This window comes from Cupressus sempervirens, chromosome 8 (genome assembly GCF_028749045.1).
Source record: "Cupressus sempervirens isolate cs-2001-9-10 chromosome 8, ASM2874904v1, whole genome shotgun sequence".
NCBI lineage: Eukaryota > Viridiplantae > Streptophyta > Pinopsida > Cupressales > Cupressaceae > Cupressus > Cupressus sempervirens.
The window spans coordinates 747247950-747272464 of NC_143125.1; the positions used below are offsets into that span (position 1 = coordinate 747247950).

A 24515-nucleotide genomic window follows, 5' to 3' on the forward strand; every position below is an offset into this window, starting at 1 on the left:
CATGAAGAAATCTAAACGTTTCATGATAATTCTTTCAACATTCAAATGAAAAAGATTTCCCTTCGTCTCAAACTTAAATCTTTTCTTCCTCTTGCAAATCTTGACTCGTTAATGTAGGCAGGAATTCAAGTCAGATTTTGTTGCATTTTAGTTTACTTTAGTTGAATAGTTACCATCCAAAATCCTCCCTATGTGAATGTGATTTATTTTTATGAAGCATCTAGAATTTTAACTTGAAAGAGCTGGGCGTTTACTTACAGGTGGCTCAGATCTGCATTATGAATCAAATCAAACTTGGAAACAATTCTATTTTAGTACATTCATCTTTTAACTTATAATATTCCTCCAATATGATTTTCTTATTGGAAGGGAGTCTTGGGAGGAATTCCTTTAATCTTGAGATCATTTGGAGGGTTTTTTTCTCTCAATTTGATGGACATCCTATTGTGAGGTTCTCACACCATCGCCCCAAAAATTTTGGGGATCCCTTTTGTTTAGTCGCCTTGGCAAATTTTTGAAGTTGTCCAAATTTTTTGATTTGATTTTTGAAAACTTTAAGTCTTGGACACCTTCAGGCCAGAGGGGAGAGGTTAGATTTATTTTCACCTGGTTTCAAAAATTTTAAAATTTTAAAATTTTAAAAAGCAACTATTGACAGGATAAAATTGTAAGATTTGTACTTAGACGATTTCTTTTGAAAATTTGGATATAATTGTGTAAATTTGGATATTTTCAAAAAATGAAATTTTGTTAGATTTGAATTTTTTTGGAAAATCTTGAAATTTTTTCGGTGAGAAAATAAATTTTTGTTATGATGAAAGCAAATTGCAAAATCAATTTTAGACTTTAGAGAAATAATTTTATTTGTTTTAAAAAACTAAAATTACTTAGCAAAGTCGATTTGAATTGAATTGCAAAAGATTGGCTTTAAATGGATTAATTTTGCCTTGAAAACTTTTTTTTGCCATTTAATGAAATTGGTAATTTAATATTGAACAAAGGGCTTTTGGTTAGCCAAAGTCCAATTTTAATGACATATTAATTACTAAATCCTCATTAAATGGAAATATTTAATATCTCCAAGACATTATTTAATTTCTTTTGGCAATTTGGATCTAATTGGCAATTTAAAAAAGCAATTTTTATTTTGGCAAAGTTAATTTTTAGCTAAGTATTTAATTGTGGGCCATAATTTTGCATTAATTATTGTTTTTCTTGCTCCCAGGGTCCAAGTCGGCCAGCTTGGAGGGAGTAGGAAAGTTGGGTATAAGAGGAGGCCTCTCTCCCATTTCCTCCTCACTTCTCATTTTTCCTCTTCAAGGTGTTGGCGATTTTTGGCTAAGGGCAGATTTTGTAATGTCCCCTTTTTAGCATTCGTAGCATGATGTTGTCGTTAGCCTATTTTCCCATGGTCCTGTAGGCTAACCAGGACATTAAAGGGACTTAGAGGCCATTTGGCCTAGATAGTTTCAGTTGCAGGTCTTTCTGAGGGGTTTTGAGGCAACTTTGGGCATACTTACTATTTATAGTAAGTCATCTTGGACATGGTTAGACATCCAGTGACAATGGTATGTCGATGGTAATTGTTTAAAATCGGCAAGAAGACTTGTTTATCATTGATAAGATTTGTTATGCATTGATAAAGCTATTTTATAAAGTTAAATTTAAATATTTAACTTTATTAATGCATAAACTATAGTTTGTGGAAAATATTTAAATTAAAAGAGTCCCTTTTATTTTATAACACATTGGAGACATAAGTTACATAAAAGGAGTTATGTTTTATCCCACATTAAGAAAACGAAGGATTGAGCTCTTGTGAGAACACTATAAAGGAAATGGAAGAACTTCTTTTTAGTATGCTTGAATAAAGATTAATGTTATGTTGCTGGATATCTGATTATCGGGCTTGGAGGACGAAATTCCTCTTTGCTAGCATTCTCTTCACTGTTGAAAGACACAGTCAGGAGGATTAACGGTGTTTCCAAACACACTGGGTTTCATTTGGTGTTTTGCTACAGTGCGCGTGAATAGTGGTTGCTACAGTGCGCATGAATAGTGAATTTACTACAGTGCGTGAACAGTATTTGCAACAAGTTTATTGTTTATTCTTGTTGATTTGGGGGTTTGGAAGGTTGCCAACTACAGTGGTAAAAATACTACAACAACTAATTCCAGGTTTCTTCTGTCAAATTTTTATACTTTTGCATTGTAGTTGTTGAATACGAGACTGATATTTGTCACAGCATGTTAAACAATTGTATGGGCACATTTTCATGGCAAAAATCAATATTTAATTAGCAAATAAGAAGTTTCAGATTTTCCTATATATTGTAGTATGTGTACCAAGTGTTTGACAAAAATGCTATGTTGAGTTATTAAGCAAATTAATTGATATCATAAAGTAGCTTGCAAGTTTCTTTATTTGGGAAAAAAAAATAGGGGAGGATACTACAGATTTCTTCTTCCTTGGACGATTTTTGCAAGGGCAGATTTCTTCTTCCTTAGACAATTTTTGCAAGGGTGGATTGGTATTTTTTTTGGATGATTTTTTTAGCAAGAGCAGATTTGCACTCTTCTTTCTTGGCAAATTTTGTGGTTGCCGAATTTTGTGGGAGCCAAATTTTGTGGAAGGCAAATTTTGTGGGAGGCGAATTTTGAGAGAGCCGAATTTTGTGGGAGCCGAAATTTGTGGAAGATAAAATTCTGATTTTCAAGAGGGGCTGCGATTTTCTCCTAGAGCTAGGGCCTCAAGATTTGCAAGGGGTTTGAAATTCTCGAAGTTTGATCCTAAATTCCAAAAAGAAGATCCGACTATTGGTAAAAGTAATTTCAAATCATTTAGAGTTGAAAGGGGTCCTTAAGCTAACTTCCTTCTTTTGTTCTAGTTTAAGGATTGCCTCCCTTGGTTCTGCTTGTCTAATTATCCACCACTTTACCATCCCGTAATAAAGCGACAAGATGGAGGATGTTAGTACAAGCAAGAATTCTAAGGGGACAAACACTAAGAAAGACAAAGAGGATATGATGCCCAAAACAACTTTCTTCTCGAAAATGAAGCGAATAACTGATACCAATGTCAGTACAGTAAACATGATACTAAAGGAAGGACAATCCCCTTTGGCAAAGAAGATATACAGAAGGTGGTTGCACATCACAGCCCGGGCATCAATACTTCCATTACAACCATGATGAGTGACATCAGAACAACACTTAATTTTGAAGACATTAGAGAAGAGGATATCAACGAGGCAAGACTCAGATTGAGATTGGATGAGTTAGGAAGGGTTGCCATCAAGAAGAAACATTTGAACACCCTTTCCTCCAAAGAGTATGAGAAGGATCACGAGAAGACACTGCAAGCAGTAAGTAGCATGGTGAAATCAGCTGAATTTAGGATGAAGTATACACCTTGTCCTCCTATAGAGGAAGTCAACAAAAGGCTAGCTAGGTCCATTGCCTTAGCTAAAAGAACGAAAGAAAAGGAGAGAGTCATATTAGAAGATCATTTAATGTAAGCCCAAGTGGTAATTTTTCTTTCTTCTAGAATAGGAAAAGTGTCTATTTCAGATTGGCTGCCATTTTGGTGCCTTCTTGTTGGTTGCCACTTTTACAATTTTTTCATTGGTCCATTGATGAGGTGGCGTCTTCTCATTGGCTGATGGGGTGGTAACCCTAATTAGGGTTCTTAGGATTCAATCTGGATCGTCGGTTTTGGTTTTGATCTCTCCTGTCGGTTGTAATTTTGGCATCTATAAAAGGCCATTTGCTCTCATTTGTAAGGGTGGGAGAAAATTGTTGCATAAGATAATGCCAAAATCACTATCTTTCTCATTGTTGTGACTTGCATGGTGATTAAGAGCTTTTGGTATTATTGCATGGTTTCTACTTCCAAATAGTTAGAGTAACATTTGTGAGAGAGTTATGTTGGAGGATTGTTGCCAAGATATTATCAAAATTGTTCTCTATTCATTGTTGTGACTTGCATGGTGGATATACATGATCATTTTGGTGTATTGCATGGTTCTTCTCATCTCTCAAATTAAAGTAGGATTTCATTTCATGTTGTTAAAGTAGGAGTAGATGGCTAATTGTATGGTGATGTTAGTGAATGTTTGATAGGGATCAATAGTAAACCACTAGCATTCTAGCGGCTTGTTGGGAAGCTTTGTGTGGCAAACTAGTTTATTTTTCCTTTGAATCATTGCATCTGTGAAGGTGGGGCCGTTGGTTAGCTTTCATTAGATTCGATCCACATCAATTTGCTAACCTTTCAATTCATAGGAGTAGGAGTCAAATAGTGAGTAGTTGAAGGAGTAGGAGTAGAATAGCGAGTAGTTGGGTAGTCAAATTTCACTCTAAGAAAGTTAGGAAGGTGGAAGTCATTAGAACCATTATCGCCTCCTTCTTGCGCAATCAACATTATCTAGCGCTAATCCTCCACCATCACCGTCACCATCAACATCACCTGACACTCATACAAAATCATCACCATCTCACCAAAAACCCAAGTCATCCTCGAATGAATAGCGTAAAGCCGCCTATGTGATTACTAGCAAATCACATTGATAAAATTGAGCGAGTATCCACAAGTGTAAGGAACATTGGAGTTATTCTCATGTCCCATGAGCATTAACTTTTCAAGAGAGGAATTGTGTGTTTGATACCCCGTATCAGATATTCAATTACTAATATGTTATGTAGTGGTACAAAAACTCACATCAACACATCCCCCATTCAAGACTTAGCCCCTAGACCTTCCTCCAATTTGGTTTTCTCATAGAAAGCCCATTATGAGAATGGTTTGAAAACAAATCCGCTTCCAGGTTGGTCTGTTGGTAGGAAAACCTGAAGATTACAATGCTTGAGGAGAATTTTCTAGGTCTCATCTCCAATTAAGGAACACATCACCCATTTAGCACACAAAGCAAGGCCTTGCTTCTGGGTAGAAAAAAGGCCAAAGCCTCTAGGCTCCTTGGGAAGAAAACTAAAATCATAAGCAACTCTGTAAAACCCATGATGGTTAGCTCCAGAAGCCCGAAGGAAGTAAGTCCTTAAGGAGCTTATCTTGCTTCATGTAAAAGTCCTTGGAGGGATCCCAACAGGAAGAGTAGTAAACATGGGTGGTTGCTAAAACTTTGGAATTTACCAGCAAGAGAAAGAGGCTTACTAATCTAGTACTCTAATTTCTTTTCAAGTTTTAGCTAAAACCACATTCCAAAGATCCATAGGTGAAGCTTGGAAGGAAAAAGGAATGCCTAAAAAGTGGAATATCTCTCCATGTTGAACCCATTTTCAGCCATACTATAGGAACCATGGTGGTGAGGGAAGGAATGATTGTCTGTATCAAAGGGTTTTGTGCCAGTGAATGAATGACCCATAAGCAAGACAAAAAAGTGTCAAAGCACTAAAGATCATTGCTTATAGTCTCCTCATATTCGATAAGAGTGAGAAAGGAATCATTGGAAAAATTGTCCATTGACAAGCTAAGCAGGTGACTTGGGTAGGGAAATACCTTTGACAAAGCCAGAAGAGATGACATTAGTCAGTAAGTAGCCAAAGCCTTAAGCAACAAGAACATAAAGAAAAGGTGCCAAGAGGCAACCCTAATTGATGAACCTGAAGAGACCTAAGGCTAAGATTGTCGGCAATTTATGATAATGCAAGTAGAGGCATCTCCAAAAAGTATCCACATCGATTAGAGAAATGAGGACCAAAACCTAAAGCTTCAAGTATGGCAAGATTAAATGGCCATTCAATATGGTCTAGGCTTTGGAAAAATCAATCTTGACAAAGATTGCTATCTGCTTGGATTTTATGGCCCACTTCATCCCTTCCCCAACAACAATGATGTTGTGTAGGATATATCTGGACTTGATAAAAAGTATTATGTTCAGGATGTGCCACCAGAGACATGAGACAAAGAATTTTGAGAAGTAGTGCTTTACCAATGATCTTGTAGGAAACTATTCTACCCTGGATACACATCCTTACTTTTTGTGAGCAAAAAGTGGGGTCCCCTCTTTTCACTTTTTCCTTACCTCGCTTGAGGTAATTTCTTTTATTTGGTTTTGATTTTTGGTGTTCAGATTTTTGCATCCTTGTCTAGGATATGGGACCCTTGCATGTAAAAGAAGGAAGTGAGGATTTTTGGCCTTGGGGTAGGGGATCCTCGCCTTCGCAAAGGCTACTTTCAAATCAAGAGAGAGTCTGTTCTCGTATATCTTTGACGACGGGGAAAGATTTTTATGGTCCTAAGGTTAGAGACGTGGCAAAGCTCATTAATGAAGGATAAGTATAATCACTGCACCTTTTAACTATCATGATCAATGGGTTATTTAAGACGCCCAAAGGGACTAATTGTTACTTTCTTTGATAATCACAATTGCACTCTACAAGTAAAAATTGCTATCTGGGTTGTCACCCCACCTATAAGCGTTCATTTTGCAAGTTTGTGAGGGTGTTGTTTTCAGGGTTAGGCTGGTTCTATTTTGTGCCAAGGCGAGGATGAGTCCTGGCATTGCGACACTTCTCTGTTTTAGTGCTCCAGGTTGGCATTTTCTCCCTTCTGTGTTTTCTTTGGTTCGCAGGTCATATCTTTCTAGTTTTTGCGTAGTCTGTTTCATTTTTGGTGGTTGTGCAACTCCTCTTCGGTCGAGCCTGCATGTGGTTTCTTGTTGTTTTGGTTGTTTGTTGTTGGGTAGAGCAACTTCGACTTCAACCTCTGTGTTTTGGAAAATTGACTTGCATTCTTTTAGTGAAATGAGATAGGTAGTCTAGATTTTGGACTCCCATGGGGGTATTCAAAATTCATAGTACAAAACCCATCTCCTTGTAAGAGGGTAAGTCCAGTTCTACCTCTTTTCTTTGCGTTTTGTTTGATTAGGTGGTACAAGTTTCACTTCCACAGGTTTTCTTATGCACTTGCCTTGCCTAGAAGTAGTTTCTGTCATCTTGGGTGCTCTCTAGTACCCTCTTTTGGTCAGTGCTCTCTAGTACCCTCTTTTGGTCTCTAGTACATTAAACTATATCATGATATTTTAAATATGCAATTGCATTTGGAGAGTCCACCTTTAGAGCACTTAAATGGTCATATCTCTTGATTGCCAAGTCTGATTAAGCCCTAAGATATACCAAATCGAAGGGAAAACTAAAAGCAAGGGATTGAACAAAACCCAAAGATCAAAAGCAAACAAACACACACTAAAAAATGTGAGAAAAGGACGTTGAGGGCTTCAAAAATCAAGCATAGGCTTAATAAAATGAAAAACGAAAAGGACTTGACGAAAACCTTAAGTAAAAAGTTCATTATACAAATTGGGGTCAATTGATTGATCAATGTTAGCCAATTAAATAATGAACTATCTCAGAGAAATGCGAGACTAAGTTGAAAAGTTTCATACTGGTACCTACAATTTGTGGTGACAAAAAGCAGTACAACACAACCAAATACAATGTGGGTCGAATAGTACCTCAATCGATGAAAGAACACATTATTTTTGATAAAAGAATTGCTTTAGACAGAGTTTAGTTTATTCTTGAAACCTTCTTGGTTATATTAGTGTCGTTGGCACATTTAATAATTGGCATGACAAGGCTCAATCCATATAATAGTAATCCCATTGTGATTTCACAATTGATGCGGATGGTATATTCAAAACTTCAGTTCATGACAAGATGAGACAACAAGATGATGACTATGTTATTCATCCAATAAAGGATGATAGTGTTTATCAGGTAGAATCGTTTTGAATTTCATATTCATCATGTGGATGCTGCTCTCTATCGATTGTCGTCACTTAAGTCTAGTAAGGGCATATGTTTGAAAGTGAGAACTTAAATTGGCACATCCCTCTTAGCTCATGTTGTCTAGAAAACACATATCTATATACAAAATAAATCTAGACTAGATAGAGACCTTTGCTACGATGGAAGATTGTGTTCTTCCTTGTTGATAAAAGAATTGCTTCAGACAGAGTTTAGTTTATTCTTGAAACCTTCTTGGTTATATTAGTGTTGCTGGCACATTTAATAATTGGCATGACAAGCTAGATCCATATAATAGTAATCCCATTGTGATTTCACAATTGATGTGGATGGTATATTCAAAACTTTAGTTCATGACAAGACAAGACAACAAGATGATGACTATGGTCATTCTTCCAATAAAGGATGATAGTGCTTATCAGGTAGAATCGTTTTGAATTTTATATTCATCATGTGGTTGCTGCTCTCTATCGATTGTCATCACTTAAGTCTGGGAAGGGTCTATGTTTGAAAGTGAGCACTTAAATTAGCACATCCCTCTTAGCTCATGTTGTTTGCAAAGCACATATCTATATACAAAACACATCTATACTAGATCGAGACCTCTGCTATGATGGAAGGTTGTGTTCTTTAGTGCTTGAAAGGATGCCAAAGGTGGACAAGTAAAATTCCAGCAAGTAGCACAGCCCATGTGAGTTTTGATTCATGGTAGATCCTGTGATCTGTAGCAGTCTAGCAGATGATGCCGCAATCTAGAGTAGGTTATCATTTCTGCAAAGAGTTTGGAGGACTGGTGCATCATTTTTATCTATCTTTGCAATAATTGCATCTACCAAACCATCTTCTTTGTGCAAATTATACAACTAATGGGCTTACTAAGTAATCAATCTTTAGTCATTCCCTTGCAAATTTGAGACTCCCATATTTCGACAAGGAAGAATGAGAATAGGTAGATGATCATGTTTGGGACTTACAAATAGGAATACATCCAACAATCAACATAAGAGATTAAGAGTATCCTTCTATAACAAGAGGGAGCCTATCATTTCATTAGAGACAACCTTGGATGAAGAGGTTAGGAGGTTGATGCATGCACTTGAATCTTCAGAAGGGAACTACATTATCCTAAATACCTAGTGTTGCCAAGTCTGAGGATAAATCCACAGTTTAGTACATTCACCCATATTACTATGAATCAAGGTATGCTTTCATGACAAGAGAAGATAGATGATATGATTCAATTAACTTTTGAAGATCTTGTTCATATTGATTTGGAAGGAGTAGACCATGTCGAGATGGATTCTCCAGTAATTAGGAGACTATAGTAGTCAAAGAACTATGATCCATGAGATGAAGCTCCATGTTTGTAGACTAAACGACCTTTATGTGAATTCCGAAATCATAGATTGGCACTTGGAATGCTATCATTGAAGGTTTGACACCTGATATTTTATCCAAGCCTTCAAAGTGAAGTTTGTACATTTTTGAAGACAAGCTTGGAATATTCATGGTGGATCCACCTTTTCATATGGTTCATGGTGGATGTTATGTGAGTTATTACATGATCTTGTGAAAACATCTTGAGAGGTAACAATCTTTCAATGTAGTTTGCTTGTGGTTACCATGGTAAAGTGACGAATTTAACATAGTTTAACCTATTGTCGCGATGGATATCATATGGTTGATATTCGAGAACATGTCATGATAGTTCATATCTCTTACATAATGTTATTAGATGTAACATCCATGGATAATGCCATTAGAAGATATCTTCTTTGGTAGACATCATGAGACGTGATGTTAGCGCACATACCAAGAAAAGATGAGTATGGTGAATATCATATGGTTGATATTGTTGGGTATACCATACTTCTAATGTTCCTGTGAGGTAACAATAGTACATCGTTTTGTTTGTTTTAATAGAAATTATCCTCTCTACCTAAGAGGGAGTGTTCATGATTGTTACTTTGACCAGATGATTCCAATTGATGAAATCAAATGTTTGAATGACCCATTGGCCTTAAACATATGATATCTATCCTTCACTATTATTATCATAGAGCATTATTATTATTGATAATAAATTATTAAATGGATACATATCTCTCTCTCTTTCTGTATATATATGATATTTTATAATCATGGTAATACATTGAGAGAATATCATTTGTGACATGTTTAAACAATAACTAATGTGAGTTATGATATTAACAAGAGACATGTCTCTATGTGAGACATACCTCTTTATATCACATATATATTCATTGAGATAATAACTTGAAGCGCATAGAAAGCAATAAGTGTTATTACAAGTCACAGGAGAGAGATATCATCTCAAGTGGAAAGCATTACATTATGCATCTAGGAAACAAAAATTAAAAGTACATCAAAATTTAACAAATATAATAATCATTCTATTAAAATGGTAATTAATTATTATATATAGCTTTATTCTAATTTGACTATTATACTATAATAGTATAATTATTACTAATTATTAATTACGGAGAGTGGTGACCCTCGGTGAAAAGTCTTCTATCACATATATACGAGATATGTAATCTCATTATATGGTATAACTAATAACAATTAAATAATGAAAGATCAATATGGCAAGACGCTTGGGGGAGACAACTGTGAATTGTCTATGGTTGAGAGGGCAATAAGAGTTATTGCGTGTGGTGAAACGTGTTGAAATATCTAGGATAGTTCTCTGCAAATGTAATAACACTACCTTTGTAATTGGTGTGTTCCAAATGCAGATTTTAAGACATAAATATGAGAGGAGACATTTCTCATGAAGAGACATGTTCTATGGTTAATCATCATAGATAATAATAATATTTTAGCAATAATATAACTAACCATATATATATATAAGAATATTTATCTAAATGATGAGTTACCATCAATAATGTATCTCATAATCAAAGCAATCCAACTGAAGCTACAAAAGCTACAAAGGTAACAGTCCCTCTTAGCTAAGGAGGATTGTTATAGAACACATTATGCTATCAAGTATATGAAGAGATATCATCTCAGTATGATATTCCTGGAATGACATATTTAAGGATATCAACATTTATCCATCAACTTAGATATTATCTTTCAATATAATCCGAAGTATGTTTCAACAAAAAATATCAATCATATATATTCATTATACTTATATTCTTTTGGTATGTGCACTGGCATCAAATCCTTGATGCGTACCAAAAGAAGATGTTATATCCTAGTAGAATATGAGTTATCTGATTTTCGGCACTCGGGGACAACTTAATGAAGTCGATCAAATACCTAGTAATCAACATGTCACGAACTCTATCATGACAAGTATAATGATCTCTGGCACTTCGAGACACCAAGTTAATGTAGTCTGATCATGAGACGTTCACTATCATGGCTACCGACATTCGAGGACAACTTAATGTAGTCTCTCATGATAACAGTTGAAGCTATTGCTAAGATCATCACCTTACAATAACAATTCTTCATATATATATATATATATCAATGAAAGATCATCACCTTTCATGACATAATCAACATATGCAAAATAGTAACCACCATGAACCAAGTTAGAGGGCGGAACAAGGGCTTTGACCTCAACTTCCCTCTCACTAGAGAATAATGCATTACAAGAAATTTCACTTAGCAATTCTCCCTCATAGAGAAGATATCATTCACAAGGAATTGGACCTCAAAACTCTCCCTCTAAACAATGATCGTGGGAAGTCAAATCCTATGATTACTCCCTTAGAGGCTCTCTTTTCCCAAGAATTCCTTTTGGACTCCCTCTGAATCTGATATTGATCTTCTGATTTTCTGGTAATAAGTTATTACTTCCTCATGATGTACACAGCAGTAGGCCCATCAAAATAATGTAGTCACACACATGTATTTCTAGACTCCCTTTGAATATCAATATTCTGAGCTCCTACATTGCCTTTGTAGAAGTGCTAGACTCCCTCTTAATATAGAACGATTTCAATTATCGCTGATATTTTCTTCAAGCGTCTCACTTTATCAAACATTCTTTTCCTGCAAGAACATCCCCAGAAACAGAGAAAAAGATCAAGGCAAATAACTCTTATAGAATGTGTAGAATTGCAAATAAGAGAGAGACTACAATAAGTAAGTAAATACAATACTCAAAGATAATAGATACTTATCTCCACACGAATGTTCTTGATACAAGTTGCTTCAATGAGGGTCCATGTGCCTCAAATAAGATGATGCTTCAGTATACATTGGGAATGAAACATTGATTATTATTCCCCCCACAATGTAAAATTCCCACTTGTTCCATCAATATTGTTGGGTGATAGTATTTATTTAGTGATATGAGTGATAATTTCATTCTATGCAATTCGTATCTTGAGGAATGTATTGAAGTTCTGTTCCTATGAATGATCCATCATTGCTATTATTCCTCATATCATCATCTCCTTTGGTGTGGGTAATCCGATGGAATTCACAACACCAGTTATGATGGTTAACTAATAATTGATACCTGTGTATCCATTTCGTTGTGGATGTTCTCTATAGATATTCTAAAATATTCATGGTTCTTTGCTCTATTGAGTGTTTTATTGTTATTGTTTTTGTTTATATGTTTCTTAATGATTCCCCCTCTTCCTCCTTGTCTCACAAACAAGCTGATTATATATCTTGAAGCGTCTAAAGGTCACACTCTTTGAATGGGTACTTCTTTTAAGAGACATTTCATTGCTTTGAGTCATAAGAACAATTACATGTCTTACCACCAATCATACTACTTAACAAATATTTATGTACTTCAAGTGTTTCCTATAGTCACTGATTTTCATCATTTAATGAATTACTGGTTTCATGTTTATTCTAAACAAACTTTTCCATTTCTTGAGATTCATATATTTCCTTTAAGAATCATTACTATTGTTATAGCTGTCTAATGTTGCTTATTACTAATGAATTACTGATAGCATCTTCACAACAGTTTTGTATTTAATTAGTTGTTGTTTTATTATTAAAAAAAATCACATCTCTTTCATCATTAGTCGAATTTACTAGCTTTCTTTGATTGTCGTCCGCACAAATCTGGATGTTCTTATCTCTCTCCCATTCAATAGAAATATGATTGTTTATGACAATGGATCTGTTGAATGGTTATTAAACTTTTAGTCTTCCTCGTTATTGCACTCTCTATGAGAAACGTCAGTAGAGATATTGTCATGCCTTAATTAATAATTATTATATTCATTAACAATGATCATCAAATTTCTAAGATAATAGGCATGATAGCTATCATTTTCAGTCTCTAATGGTGTCCTCGATATTTATTGTTAATTCATAGGAATCATTGTTTTCTTCTTGTGATATGTGCAATGTTATTCTTCTTTATCTTCACCTCTTCTTTTCAAAATATTTGATTTCCTCTCTATGTTCTTCATCGATGTCTTGGCCGGTTTGCAAGCATCTATGAATTAGTTTCAATGTTGGTTGTTTGTTGCATCATTCCTAATGTCCGATATTAGTACTTCTTTCTTTTGGTAGTGTTAATATTAATGTCTTTGAGCATTGATACATAATTTATTTCTGTGCAAGACCTTTCTTATGTTTGGAAATTATTTTATCTTTGCAAAAATAATTCATATTGTTTGACTTTGTTGTTAATTACGAAAGGCAGTCCCCAGCAGTGGGAATTCAAACTTTTGAGAATGTGATTGGACTTTTCCATGGGATGAGCTCTAGGTCCGAGACACATGTCTTAGTCAATGTAGGATGTTGCATAAGGTAGATCTAATGTAACTCATCAGGCTTTGACTGCTAAAGTCAGATCGGCTATCTATAATAGCCGAAGAATAAAAATCAAGTGTTCACCATGGTTAATGTGGGTTGTGGGTCACATTGACTTGCATATCAGAGACCCATGTTACCTGAATCAAGGTGGGCTCATTTTGAGGAATGTTGAATCATTGATGCTTAGATGTATTATGCTACATTGGTAGATTTACTTGTCCACATAATTTACAAGCTCAAGATGTTGAGATCATTGTGACTGTCAGAGTTGGATCCCAAGTCAGATCTTGTGTTAGATCGGGAGCATAATGGTGGGTGGCTTAGATGGTCCAACTCTGATCTTCTTTTCAACTTGTTTGCAAAATGCTTCCAAGGTCCGCTTGGCTAGCAACGAAGCTCACCCGAGAATGAAGACCTCAAGATGAGAGGAGCACAATGGTCTAACTATTCACATGTACTGTGAAACGTATAGTAGCTGCATAATAGATGCTTTGGACCATAGTTCTAAAAATCACCATAAAATCGCCAAAATCGCGTGAATCGCGAGAAGACTCATGGTTGCCGAGTTTTTGTGAATCTTGAATCACTGACAAGGATTTTTTGGCATGAATTGCTTGAATCGCTGATTCAGGCGATTCATTCCAAAAATCGCATGAATCACCCACGTGAATTGCCCGCAACAACTAGAAAGTTGTATTGAAAATTTAAAAAAACTCATGTTTTATTTCATTTCTTTTTTGCCTTTCATCTTTTTTATAACCCTAAAGGGCCTTCTAATTGTTAAGCATGAGTAGAAGAGAGGAAGAGTGAGAGAGAAGAAGAGAAAAAAAAAACCATAGGTTTCTAACTAGCAAGAAGGAAGAGCACCAAAGAGAATAGAAGTCCATTTGGGGAGCCCATAAATTGCATTAAGAGCATTGAGGAGTCGATATCAACACTCCTCAACTCATTTGCAAGAGGTAAGTGCTGGTTTTTTTTTGCATGTTAGTGTATTATGCATTTTTTGTTAAATTTTTTTAGTGTTCGTTTGCAAATCTTGAATTTTTTTAATTTTTACTAAATTGCTAACTAGGGTTTGTTGTTTTGTCGATTTTGTTTATTAGTTTCAAACTTTGATATTTTACATGATTTTTTTTTATTGCAGTAGCTCTTTGCTTTCATTTTTCACAATGGGTAAAAAAGATGAATGTTGGAAATATAACGAAGAGTTTTCTGGAAGAACTAAATTTCAAACAAAATGTATATTTTGTAAAGAAAAAATAAATTCTGGAGGTTTTAATAGATTGAAATACCACATTGCTACTATACCTGGACATGATGTTACAATTTGCACTCAACAAATTGCTGAGGCAAAATGCACTTGTTTAGTGGCATTAAAAAAAATTGAACAAGACAAATTGAATAAGAAAATGCAACTTGAAGGGTTAAGGGGTATTGGCTCCCATGTTCCCACAGCCGCATTTACCTCTGCATCTGCATCAGCTTCCGCATTCGTAGGTTGTGTTGGAGAGGGTTCTTCCAGGCCTCCTTTTCGTCCTAGTTCTAGTGCTCATGTGAGTGCTAGTGGTAGTCGGTCTTATATTGAGACAGAGTCCAACACCAACCTATTGCGGCCTAGAGTGCGGAAAAAAAAGAATGGATAGTTACTTTGTGCCCCGCACTACTCCTAGCTCCCAACCCACACTTGAGGGCATGGGTTTGAACAAGGAGATTCATGATGCTGCCAAAAAAGAGATTTGCAAATTTTGGTACTTTTGCAACATTCCATTTATTGTAGCCAAGTAATTGATTTTTTTTTCTTTGTTTTCTTTAAAGTTAAACTTAAAAGTAAAAGTAAAACTTTAATTATATCTACTTGTTTTATGATTTGAGTTTTTGACATCTAAATTTCTAATCAATATCATTATCTATTTATGATAGGACTCCTTATTGGCAAAACATGATAGATGCAGTTGCTATTTATGGTCTGGGGTTTAAAGCCCCAACTGAGGTTGAGTTGAGTGGATATCTCTTGGATGAAATGGTAGAGGATATGAGGGTTGAGCTTGAGGAGAAATGAAAGGAGTGGATCGAAAAGGGTTGCACCATCATGACTAATGGTTGGACAGATAGGAGGGGAAGAACACTCCTCAATTTTCTTGTATCTTGTGGAGGTGATTGATTATTTTACTTTCCTACATACATAATTTTGAATCGTGATTGATTATTTCAAATTTTGATTTGTTGATTGCTAATTTGTTGATGATCCATTTAACATTATAATTTGTTGTTTTGTTACTTGTAGGATATACCATGTTCCTCAAATCCATTGATGCTTCCGCTCATGTAAAAAATGCCATATACTTATGTGAGGTTATTGAGGAAGTCATAGCAGAGGTGGGGGAACAACATGTGGTGCAAGTGGTGATGGATAATGCAACAAGTTATGTTGCTGCAGGTAAAGTTCTAACTTTTCAAGTTTTGAAAATAAATTTATTTCAACTTTGAACTTTTTCTAATTCTAACTTAGAATTTCTATGTTTCCTAAGTTCTAACATGTTTGAAATTTGAATTTCTAATTAACTTAAAATTGTTGTAGGTAAACTTTTGATGGAGAGTCACCCCACCATATTTTAGTCCCCTTGTGCGGCACATTGCATTGACCTCATGTTGGAGGAAATTGACAAACTTGAGTGGGTCAAGTCATTTGTGGAAAGGGCAAAAAATATATGCAAGTTTATTTATAATCATTCATTTATCCCTAACACAATGAGGAAGTACACAGGAGGCAAGGAGTTAGCTCATTCAGGCATCACGAGGTTTGCCTCGAATTTCATCACCTTGCAGTCCTTGTTGACATCAAGGGATGATTTGAGGAGCATCTTTATTGGGCGGGAGTGGATTTCATCTTCCTATGCTGTGACCACTGCAGGGATAGATGTGGTGGATTGCATATTTGATGACGATGGTTTTTGGAAACCTGCTAGAGAAATTCTTAAGGTAAATTAATTGCAATTTAACATTTAGTATTTTACAGTTTACTATGCTAATTATTTAATGATTTAGTTTTACCTTAAGTTATATTATTCTATATTTAAGTTTTGACTCAAATTTTTGTTTTACTTTATATGTAGGTCACTGAGCCCCTTGTATCTCTCCTACGAACTGCTGATGTGGAGAAGCCCTCTATGGGCTACATATATGAGGGCATGGATAGGGCCAAGGAGGCCATTAGAGCCCAGTATGCAGGAGTGCAAGAGAAGTATGCCCCTATTTGGGATATCATTGATGGGAGATGGCAGAATCAACTCCACAGACCCATCCATGGAGCAACTTACTTTTTGAATCTGGCATTTCATTTCCATCCTGACTTCAAGGTGGATGAGGAGGTTCTCACCGGATTATATACAGTGATCCAGAGGTTGAGTAGTGATGAGGCTAGCGCTGCTATAATTATTGAGCTCGACAAGTTCAATAATAAAGAAGGACCACTTTTCTCTAGCAGGATGGCCATAGATGCTCGCGCAACAATACAACCAGGTAAAAAGTAAATAATATATTCAATGTTCATGAATCTAGATTCTAAACTTAAAGTTGATTATGTAATTTTAGAGTTGTAATTTGTAAATGAGCCTAATTGTTTTTATTTTCCCTTATCAGATAGGTTTGGGGCCACAACCCCAAAACTTCAAAAAATTGCCATTCGTATTCTGAGTCAGCTAAGTAGTGCTTCTGGATGTGAGGGCAGTGGGTCCATGTTCGAGCGCATTCACTCGAAGAGGTAAAATAGGCTGACAGTGTAGAGGTTGAATGATCTTGTCTTTGTTCATTACAACCTCCATCTTAGGATCAGACAGATTTTGGGCACTGACTCCTCTCCGATCATTCTGGAGGAGATTGATCCAAAATCAAAGTGGCTCACAGAGTTTGTGGATCCAATCTTCACTGAGGAAGACCGTGCATGGGTTGACCAGGTGGATATAGAGGCTGAGACAGCTAGAGCACGTTCTTCAGGCATTGGTAGACGCACACGCACACGCACAGACACAGGCCCTAGCGAAGTTGTTCATGAGCCCATCTTACATGCGGGGGATATGGCTCGGCGGTCCTCTAGGACCTACATTAGATGCCTTTCTAGTAGGCAGATTGGATACTCAGAGGTTGAGGTTGAAGCTGCAACTGAGCTTGAGGATGATGTTGAGGATGATGATGACTATGAGGCTTGAGCTGGAGCCATGTTTTTATATTTTGTTTACAGATATTGATATTGAATCATTGATAGACATACGTTTCAAACTTTCATGGATCTTCATCTTAGATTCTTACATACATTTATGATTTGATGTCTTATGGATCTTCATCTTACATACATTCTATGATTTGAATCATTATGATCATTTGATTTCTATTTACTTCAGCTAGTCTACAATTTACATTTTAGATAACATAGTTACATATGTGATGGATTTTAGGTTCCAAACTTCCATGTTTATGTATGTTAAGTTTTAATTTTTATTTGATGATGTTATAGTGTATTTAAGCTATATTCAATAAAGGGTGCATGAAATAAGTTTTAAATTGTTAAAATCTGTAAATTTGAAGGGTTTTTTCAAATTTTCCGATTCATCGCCGATTCATTGCCGATTCACAATTCAATTCGGCCTTGCCGATTCCGATCCGATTCCGATTCTCGTTACTTTGCTCTGGACCAAAATTAAAAATATGGTGGTTGTTAGTATGTGCCTCTTGGATCGTTTCTACCTATCAAAGTATAAATGTGACTGGGTAAAGACTCCTTACTGCAGATCATCGTCTCTATCTTGACGCTGACTATTTGTTGATCTGTATGTTGTACGTATGTATTCTTATATTGATCATGGCTTGTATGTCTGATTCCCTTTGCTGATAATTTCCCCTAATGTTATTTTTATTTATTTATATATTTTTTCTTCGACATCCAATATATTAATCACAATTCTTAATATGCAGATATGCAACAGTATTTATTCAAGATATCTTTTATTATAAGCAGGACTGTACTCCACGTAATCTCTAGAAACTTCCATGGTGGCTGTACTATATTTTCGGGGGTATAAAGAAGACAATTTTTATATCTGTGATTCAAATCATGAGGTGTTCATCTCTTAACTTTTCAAAGACAATGTATTATCTTGCAACCTGACATTGATACCACATTGAAATAGCTAGGATCGTTTTCTGCAAATGTAATAACACTGCCATTGTAATTGGTGTGTTCCAAATGTAGATTTGAAGATTGATAAATATGAGAGAAGACATGTCTCACAAAGAGACATGTCTCACAAAGAGACATGTCTCACAAAGAGACATATCTCTATGGTTAATCATCATTAGATAGTAATAATATTTTAACAATAATATAAATAATTATATATATATATATATATATATATAAGAATATTTGTCTAAAGGATGATTTTTCCATAAAAAATGTATCTCATAATCGAATCAATCCAATTGAAGCTACAAACTTAACAAAGCAAGCATTGAAAATTTCAGCACACCTGCCCAACCCTAACATTTCTAGTGCAAACTGTACTACTTTAGAGGACTTAAGGTGAGTTTTTTTGGAGAATTTGGAGATTATATTTTCTGATAAAGGGGTTTTGGTAGAACAGTGACAATAATTTGTAGAGTTTTCAGACTTAGTTCTTGCTGTACAAAATTATTCCAGCATCTATATTTACTCCATCATTTATTTATCTTTTTTGGCTAGGCATTGGAGTTGGGTCTCAAGTACCAATACAAGCAAGGTCTATGAGCATTTGTAAGGAGCTTTCTTCTCTTCAAGAAGTCGTAATAATCTCATCCCCAAGCATTTGGGAGCATTGTAAGCATCATCAAGTAGTGCCAATCTATGCTTTGTGAAGCAATTTCTTATTCTTTCATTGCCTTTATGTTGTTATGTGCTTGTTTATGGGTTTTTAAGGGTGGTATGGCCATTCATCAAGTGGTATTAGAGTGTGTTAAGGGAGTACCCTTCATCACTCTTGATTTGTTGCTCATAAACTGTCATCTTAATGAGACATAATGCTTCTTGTTCCATCTCATCGTGTTTGAACAGCTGTTCCATTCTCCTAAATAAAATCACTCTAAGCCCACTATCTAATAGTCCCCGGACTACTACTTTCCTTCCCCGATGCTCAAATCTCATATCCAATTTGTCCACATTAAAAGTAAACTCTACTAAGGACTTCATCCATGTCATACTAAGAATAACATTGTGGTCACCCATGTCAACCACATAGAAATCATCCACCACCTCATAGTTGCTCATTTGCATTCACAGCTTAGAAATATTATGAGTGCTGAGAAGCTTTTGTCCACTAAATACTATCACCCTGAACCCATAATGTACTTTCGCCTATAACCCCCTCTTTGTTACAAAACTCTCATCAATGAAGTTATGAGTAGCTCTCATATATATAAAACAGATCGCTCATTGTCCCTGTTGTTCACCCTCTTTTTGAAATTTATTACATTTTGGGTACCAATAAGCTGTGCCATGTTACTATAATCACTAGACTCTGATCATTGATGTATTCTCTTCATTGCTAATCCTTGAACCAGATTGTTGTTCTGATCTTTCTAATGCCAAATATTTAGATGAAAAGTACTCCATTTTCTTAACACTTTCTTTAACATCACAGTTACGCAAAGAGTCACATGGACTTTTTTGGCTCCTAAGTTTATTCAACTGATTAATATTTAACCAATTTGAATCATTGCATAGTTGATATGAATCCTTCTAGATTTTTTTTTCTTTGTCTTAGGATGGGAATCCATTTAACTGGAATGTACTCTTGGAAGAGCATCAAGGTTCCATGTCCCTAGCTTTCTTGATAGCTTCCTACATTGTGGTAGGATTGAGGCCCTTGACTCATTGTCTCAATGGATATGTGTTAGATGTGATTTTTGTTCCACTAAAACATGCGGCATCAAACACTCAATGTTTTGGAGTGAAACACCAAATATTCAACCCTCTTTTGATATAAGGTCATCTCTCATGCTAAATTTGCAAAAGTAAGACCATGAAGTGACTTAAGGTTCCTTCCATTTGTGGATACTCACTTAGTGAAATAATGTGTTTTTCTTGTTATCACTTAGAGAACTTACGCTATACATTCAATGGACATCAACTGTTTGCACTTCTAAAGATTTGGATTTACAATGTACAATGAAAATATATTTGATTTTCCAATTCCCACTTCAACATAACTTCTACTTCTAATTATGAATGTAAGAAATCATGGATGGATCTTGAGTCTACTAGGTGCAGGTTAATCAACAGCTCTACTCACCCAGTACAAGTTTCCAAGGATCACTTAGAGGTCGAGTGGGAAAAGTAGGAGGATGTGATGGGAGGAGAGAGAATGAATGGGGAATTAAAAATTCTTTTTAATTCCATATGATAGGTAGGGATTAATTAAGTAAATAATGTAATTTACTTTATCGAATGAGGGATTAAGATGTGCGTTGATGGGGAGAATAAGCCTTTTCATTTAATTTAAATTCAAAATAGAGGAAAGGGGATTTAACTAAACACATGAATGCATTTATTGAATTTAGAGAGATGACATTATAGGCAAATAAAAGCAATTAATTTACCTAGGAGGACTGCAGCAATCAATTGTTTAATGATCAAATTCGGATGTCTACATACCTCACATATATTTGCAACTGAATCTGTCTAGGCCAAATATTTTCTAGATCCCTCGAAGTCTTGGTTAACCCAGGGGACCATTGAAAAGTAGGCTGACAAATCATCATATCACCTATGTTTGAAAGGGGATGTTACACTCTGTTATGCTTTCACCTTGATCATTATTTTGGAAACTCATAAAATGCCTTTGCATTTCCTTTTTGATGTAACTTGATGCTTTAATTAATATTTTAGCTTTAGCAGGCTTCTCAGCTTTCAGTTTTCAGCATAAGCTTTTGAATTTCTAGAGTAGTAAATGCCAACTAGCAATAGGAAGGAGCAGAGAGATGGGAGAAACACGTGGGTTTTCTTTATGGGTTATTGTATGTTCTTTTTATTTGCACAAATTCATAGAAAAACATGTGTCTTCTTCTAAATGCTTCCTTGAATTAGAAGTTACCTTTTCATTTTTGCCTTTTAGAAGCTTTTTAATACATATGGACAGTTTTTGGTAATAACTATATCTTGCTTGCATTTGTCATGACATCAAGTCTATTAGTTACTGTATTTAGTTTTCTCTTAACATTTTTTTCTGCTGATATCCTATCATGGACAGCTCACTTACATACAACAAAGGCTGTGATGTTTGTATCCAAATCAGTATTGGCATGATGCCAAAATGAAGTGCAGGGAAACATCAAGGGAACCGTTGACATGAAAAACTGTATCATGTGCATATAACATGCAATAAAATCAACCATTTTCAGTACAACAACATCAAAACTTTCAGATGATATACATGAGAATGGTATTGTTCATATTAGGAAAATCAACAAATTAGTAATTTATAATATCTCCGGCATGAAAAGAACATAATGTCAATATGGTATGGGAAGAATGGTGTTAATTTCTTTTAATGATCTTTAGAATACAGTTAAAGGATCAGTTGAAACAGGTTTGTCAATTGGGGCATGATTGTTTGGAATAATTTTGGAAACATCCCATACTCACCAACTCTATAGACCTTACAGAAAGTTGATCGTTTGGATATAGTATTTAGTAAGCTAAGGATGGCACACACCTATGGAAATGAGTTATTTTGTTTTCTTTGAATAATATAACGATAATTGCATTTCTCTGTTTAGACCCTTTAATTTCATGGATTAACAGGTTTAAATTCAATGATGAATTTGTAACAAGAGAAAGCTTGGAAACAGTCTTAGATGAGCAATATGGGGGAGAAGAGGAAGTAAGTAATTTTATAATTAATCTTGACATTACCTGCAACTGTTGGATCTCGTGAGTATGTTATTCATTTTGAAGTCTTTTCCTTATGCTCTTATCGTTGCAGATATCTCTGAAAAAGGTTGCCAATAATGACACAGTTACATTCCCGCGACATTCAAATGCCTACATGCTTGTTTATGTCAGGAACAATGACAAAGATACAATAATGTGCAAAATAGATGATGATGATATTGTAGAACACATAAAGGTGTGACTCTGAGAATTGTGCCTATATTTCTCTAGCATTTTTCATTTGTTGACTAATTAGGCTGTCTGTTTTCCATTGGCTTCAGCTACACACACATCCATTCTATATTCCGATTGACGATTTGACTTAATTTAAGGTGTAAACATGGCACCATAGCCATAATTCTTAGTTCTAATGTAGTTAGTTTCCAAAGGAAAGTTGTTGTTCTTGTTGTAGAATGGTAAACTAAGCTAGAGAAAACATTGTACCTCAACCGCAATTCTTAGTTCTAATATAGTTGTTGTCAAAGGTGAATGTTGTTGTAGAGTGGTGGAATGAGTTAAGAGGAAATGCTTGGCTTCTGTTCTTTTTCCATCAACATGATTTTCACAGCTAATTTCAGTATGTCAAGTTGGGAACACATCTTGGAAGAATCTGTTTGATGGTCAACCTCTTGTCTTGTTTCTTTTCTTCGCAGACTGCAAATACTCTTGGAATTTGGCAGCATTGTTTTTCTAGTTGACATACAGTGACCATTAGAACGAGTACCATCTTGCTTGTATGCATGCCATTTAGATTTTTTTCCAGGAAGACAAACTGCTAAAAATAATGTAATAGCTTTCCAAGAGCTAATACATAGAGAGTATCTCAGTCTTCTTCAAAGTAGATACATGAAAGGTTTTTGAGAGATGGGACTAGGGCATGCTATTTAAATCATGGGATGTTTTGGCTCTAGCAAGCAATTTATGAACCGGAACAGGAGCTATGTTAGCACCCTAATATTCTCTATAGTTTCTAAATGGACCAAAGGGGGCATGGTTTGAGATAAGTAGAAAATAATTAAACTAAGGGGACCTATTAAATCCATACCTTCTTATTATAATGGTGAAGCATTTATAGATGTCTTATCCAATGATGCTTCTGGAATTCCTGATTCTCTGGAAGCAAATGTAGAACCATAGGTTGTGGTAGCCAACATAATAGCACTACTTAATGGTCCTTGTTGGCCAGAAGATCAGATCAGTTCTGTGACCAGTTCTATGTTTGTTGACTTTACACAAATTAATGCTTCCAAGGGAAAATTGGTAGAATTCAAATAAAATTCTTCTGGAAAGGGACATATGGGAGCTTTAGGCATCCTTTTGCGGCTTGAGATGACATATGCAACTATTAAGAGTTTGTGGACACTCAAAAAATCATGGACTTAAATACATCTTTTGCAATGGTATTGGCATTCGAGATATGATATCCCTACTAGACTATTTAGCTAACCATTAGTACCAAGTAGCTCTAGGAACCTTATTAAAAAGCTATGTCACAAGATTTGAATTCAAGTTTTTCGATCATAAAATTTGGATGAAATTCGGCAAGGGTAAAAAATTTGGAAAAAACTAACATTAAATTTAAATAATATTAATTAATTTATTTTTAAATAAGTAATTTGGAAAAATAGTTTGTCATTGCTAAATAATTAAACTAAATATTTCAATATTATTTTAAAATTAAGTAACATTATTATAAATAACATTTGAATTTGATGAACCTCTAGGTACTAGGTCTTTGTAAGACCTGGTTGTTTTTTATGGTTTATACTTTTGCTTTCAGGTCCCTGTAAAGCTTGGTAATGATGTTTTAAACTTTAGGTTTCATGTCCTTGTAAAACCTGGTGGTGCTTTAATGTTTATTTTTAGTTTTTTGTAAAAAGTTTCGGGTCCTTTCAAAATTTGCTTTTACGATAATCTAAAACATTTGAATTTGATGAAAGCTCAACCCCACAACTCCCAAGAATCACTCCATGCAAACACCTATCATAGAAAGAGAGGAGCAAAGCTA

At 35.2% G+C, this 24515-nt stretch overlaps 1 protein-coding gene across 1 annotated transcript in view; it reads left to right on the plus strand.

Annotated features, from left to right (window-relative positions):
- The window catches only part of LOC149544578 (ubiquitin C-terminal hydrolase 13-like), a 254280-nt gene that overhangs the window by 20375 nt on the left and 209390 nt on the right, over nucleotides 1-24515 (plus strand). The window contains exons 12-13 of the mRNA XM_089795193.1: nucleotides 22379-22457; nucleotides 22560-22703. Of these exons, the coding sequence (XP_089651319.1) occupies nucleotides 22379-22457; nucleotides 22560-22703 (223 nt within the window). The remainder of the gene's footprint in view (nucleotides 1-22378; nucleotides 22458-22559; nucleotides 22704-24515) is intronic.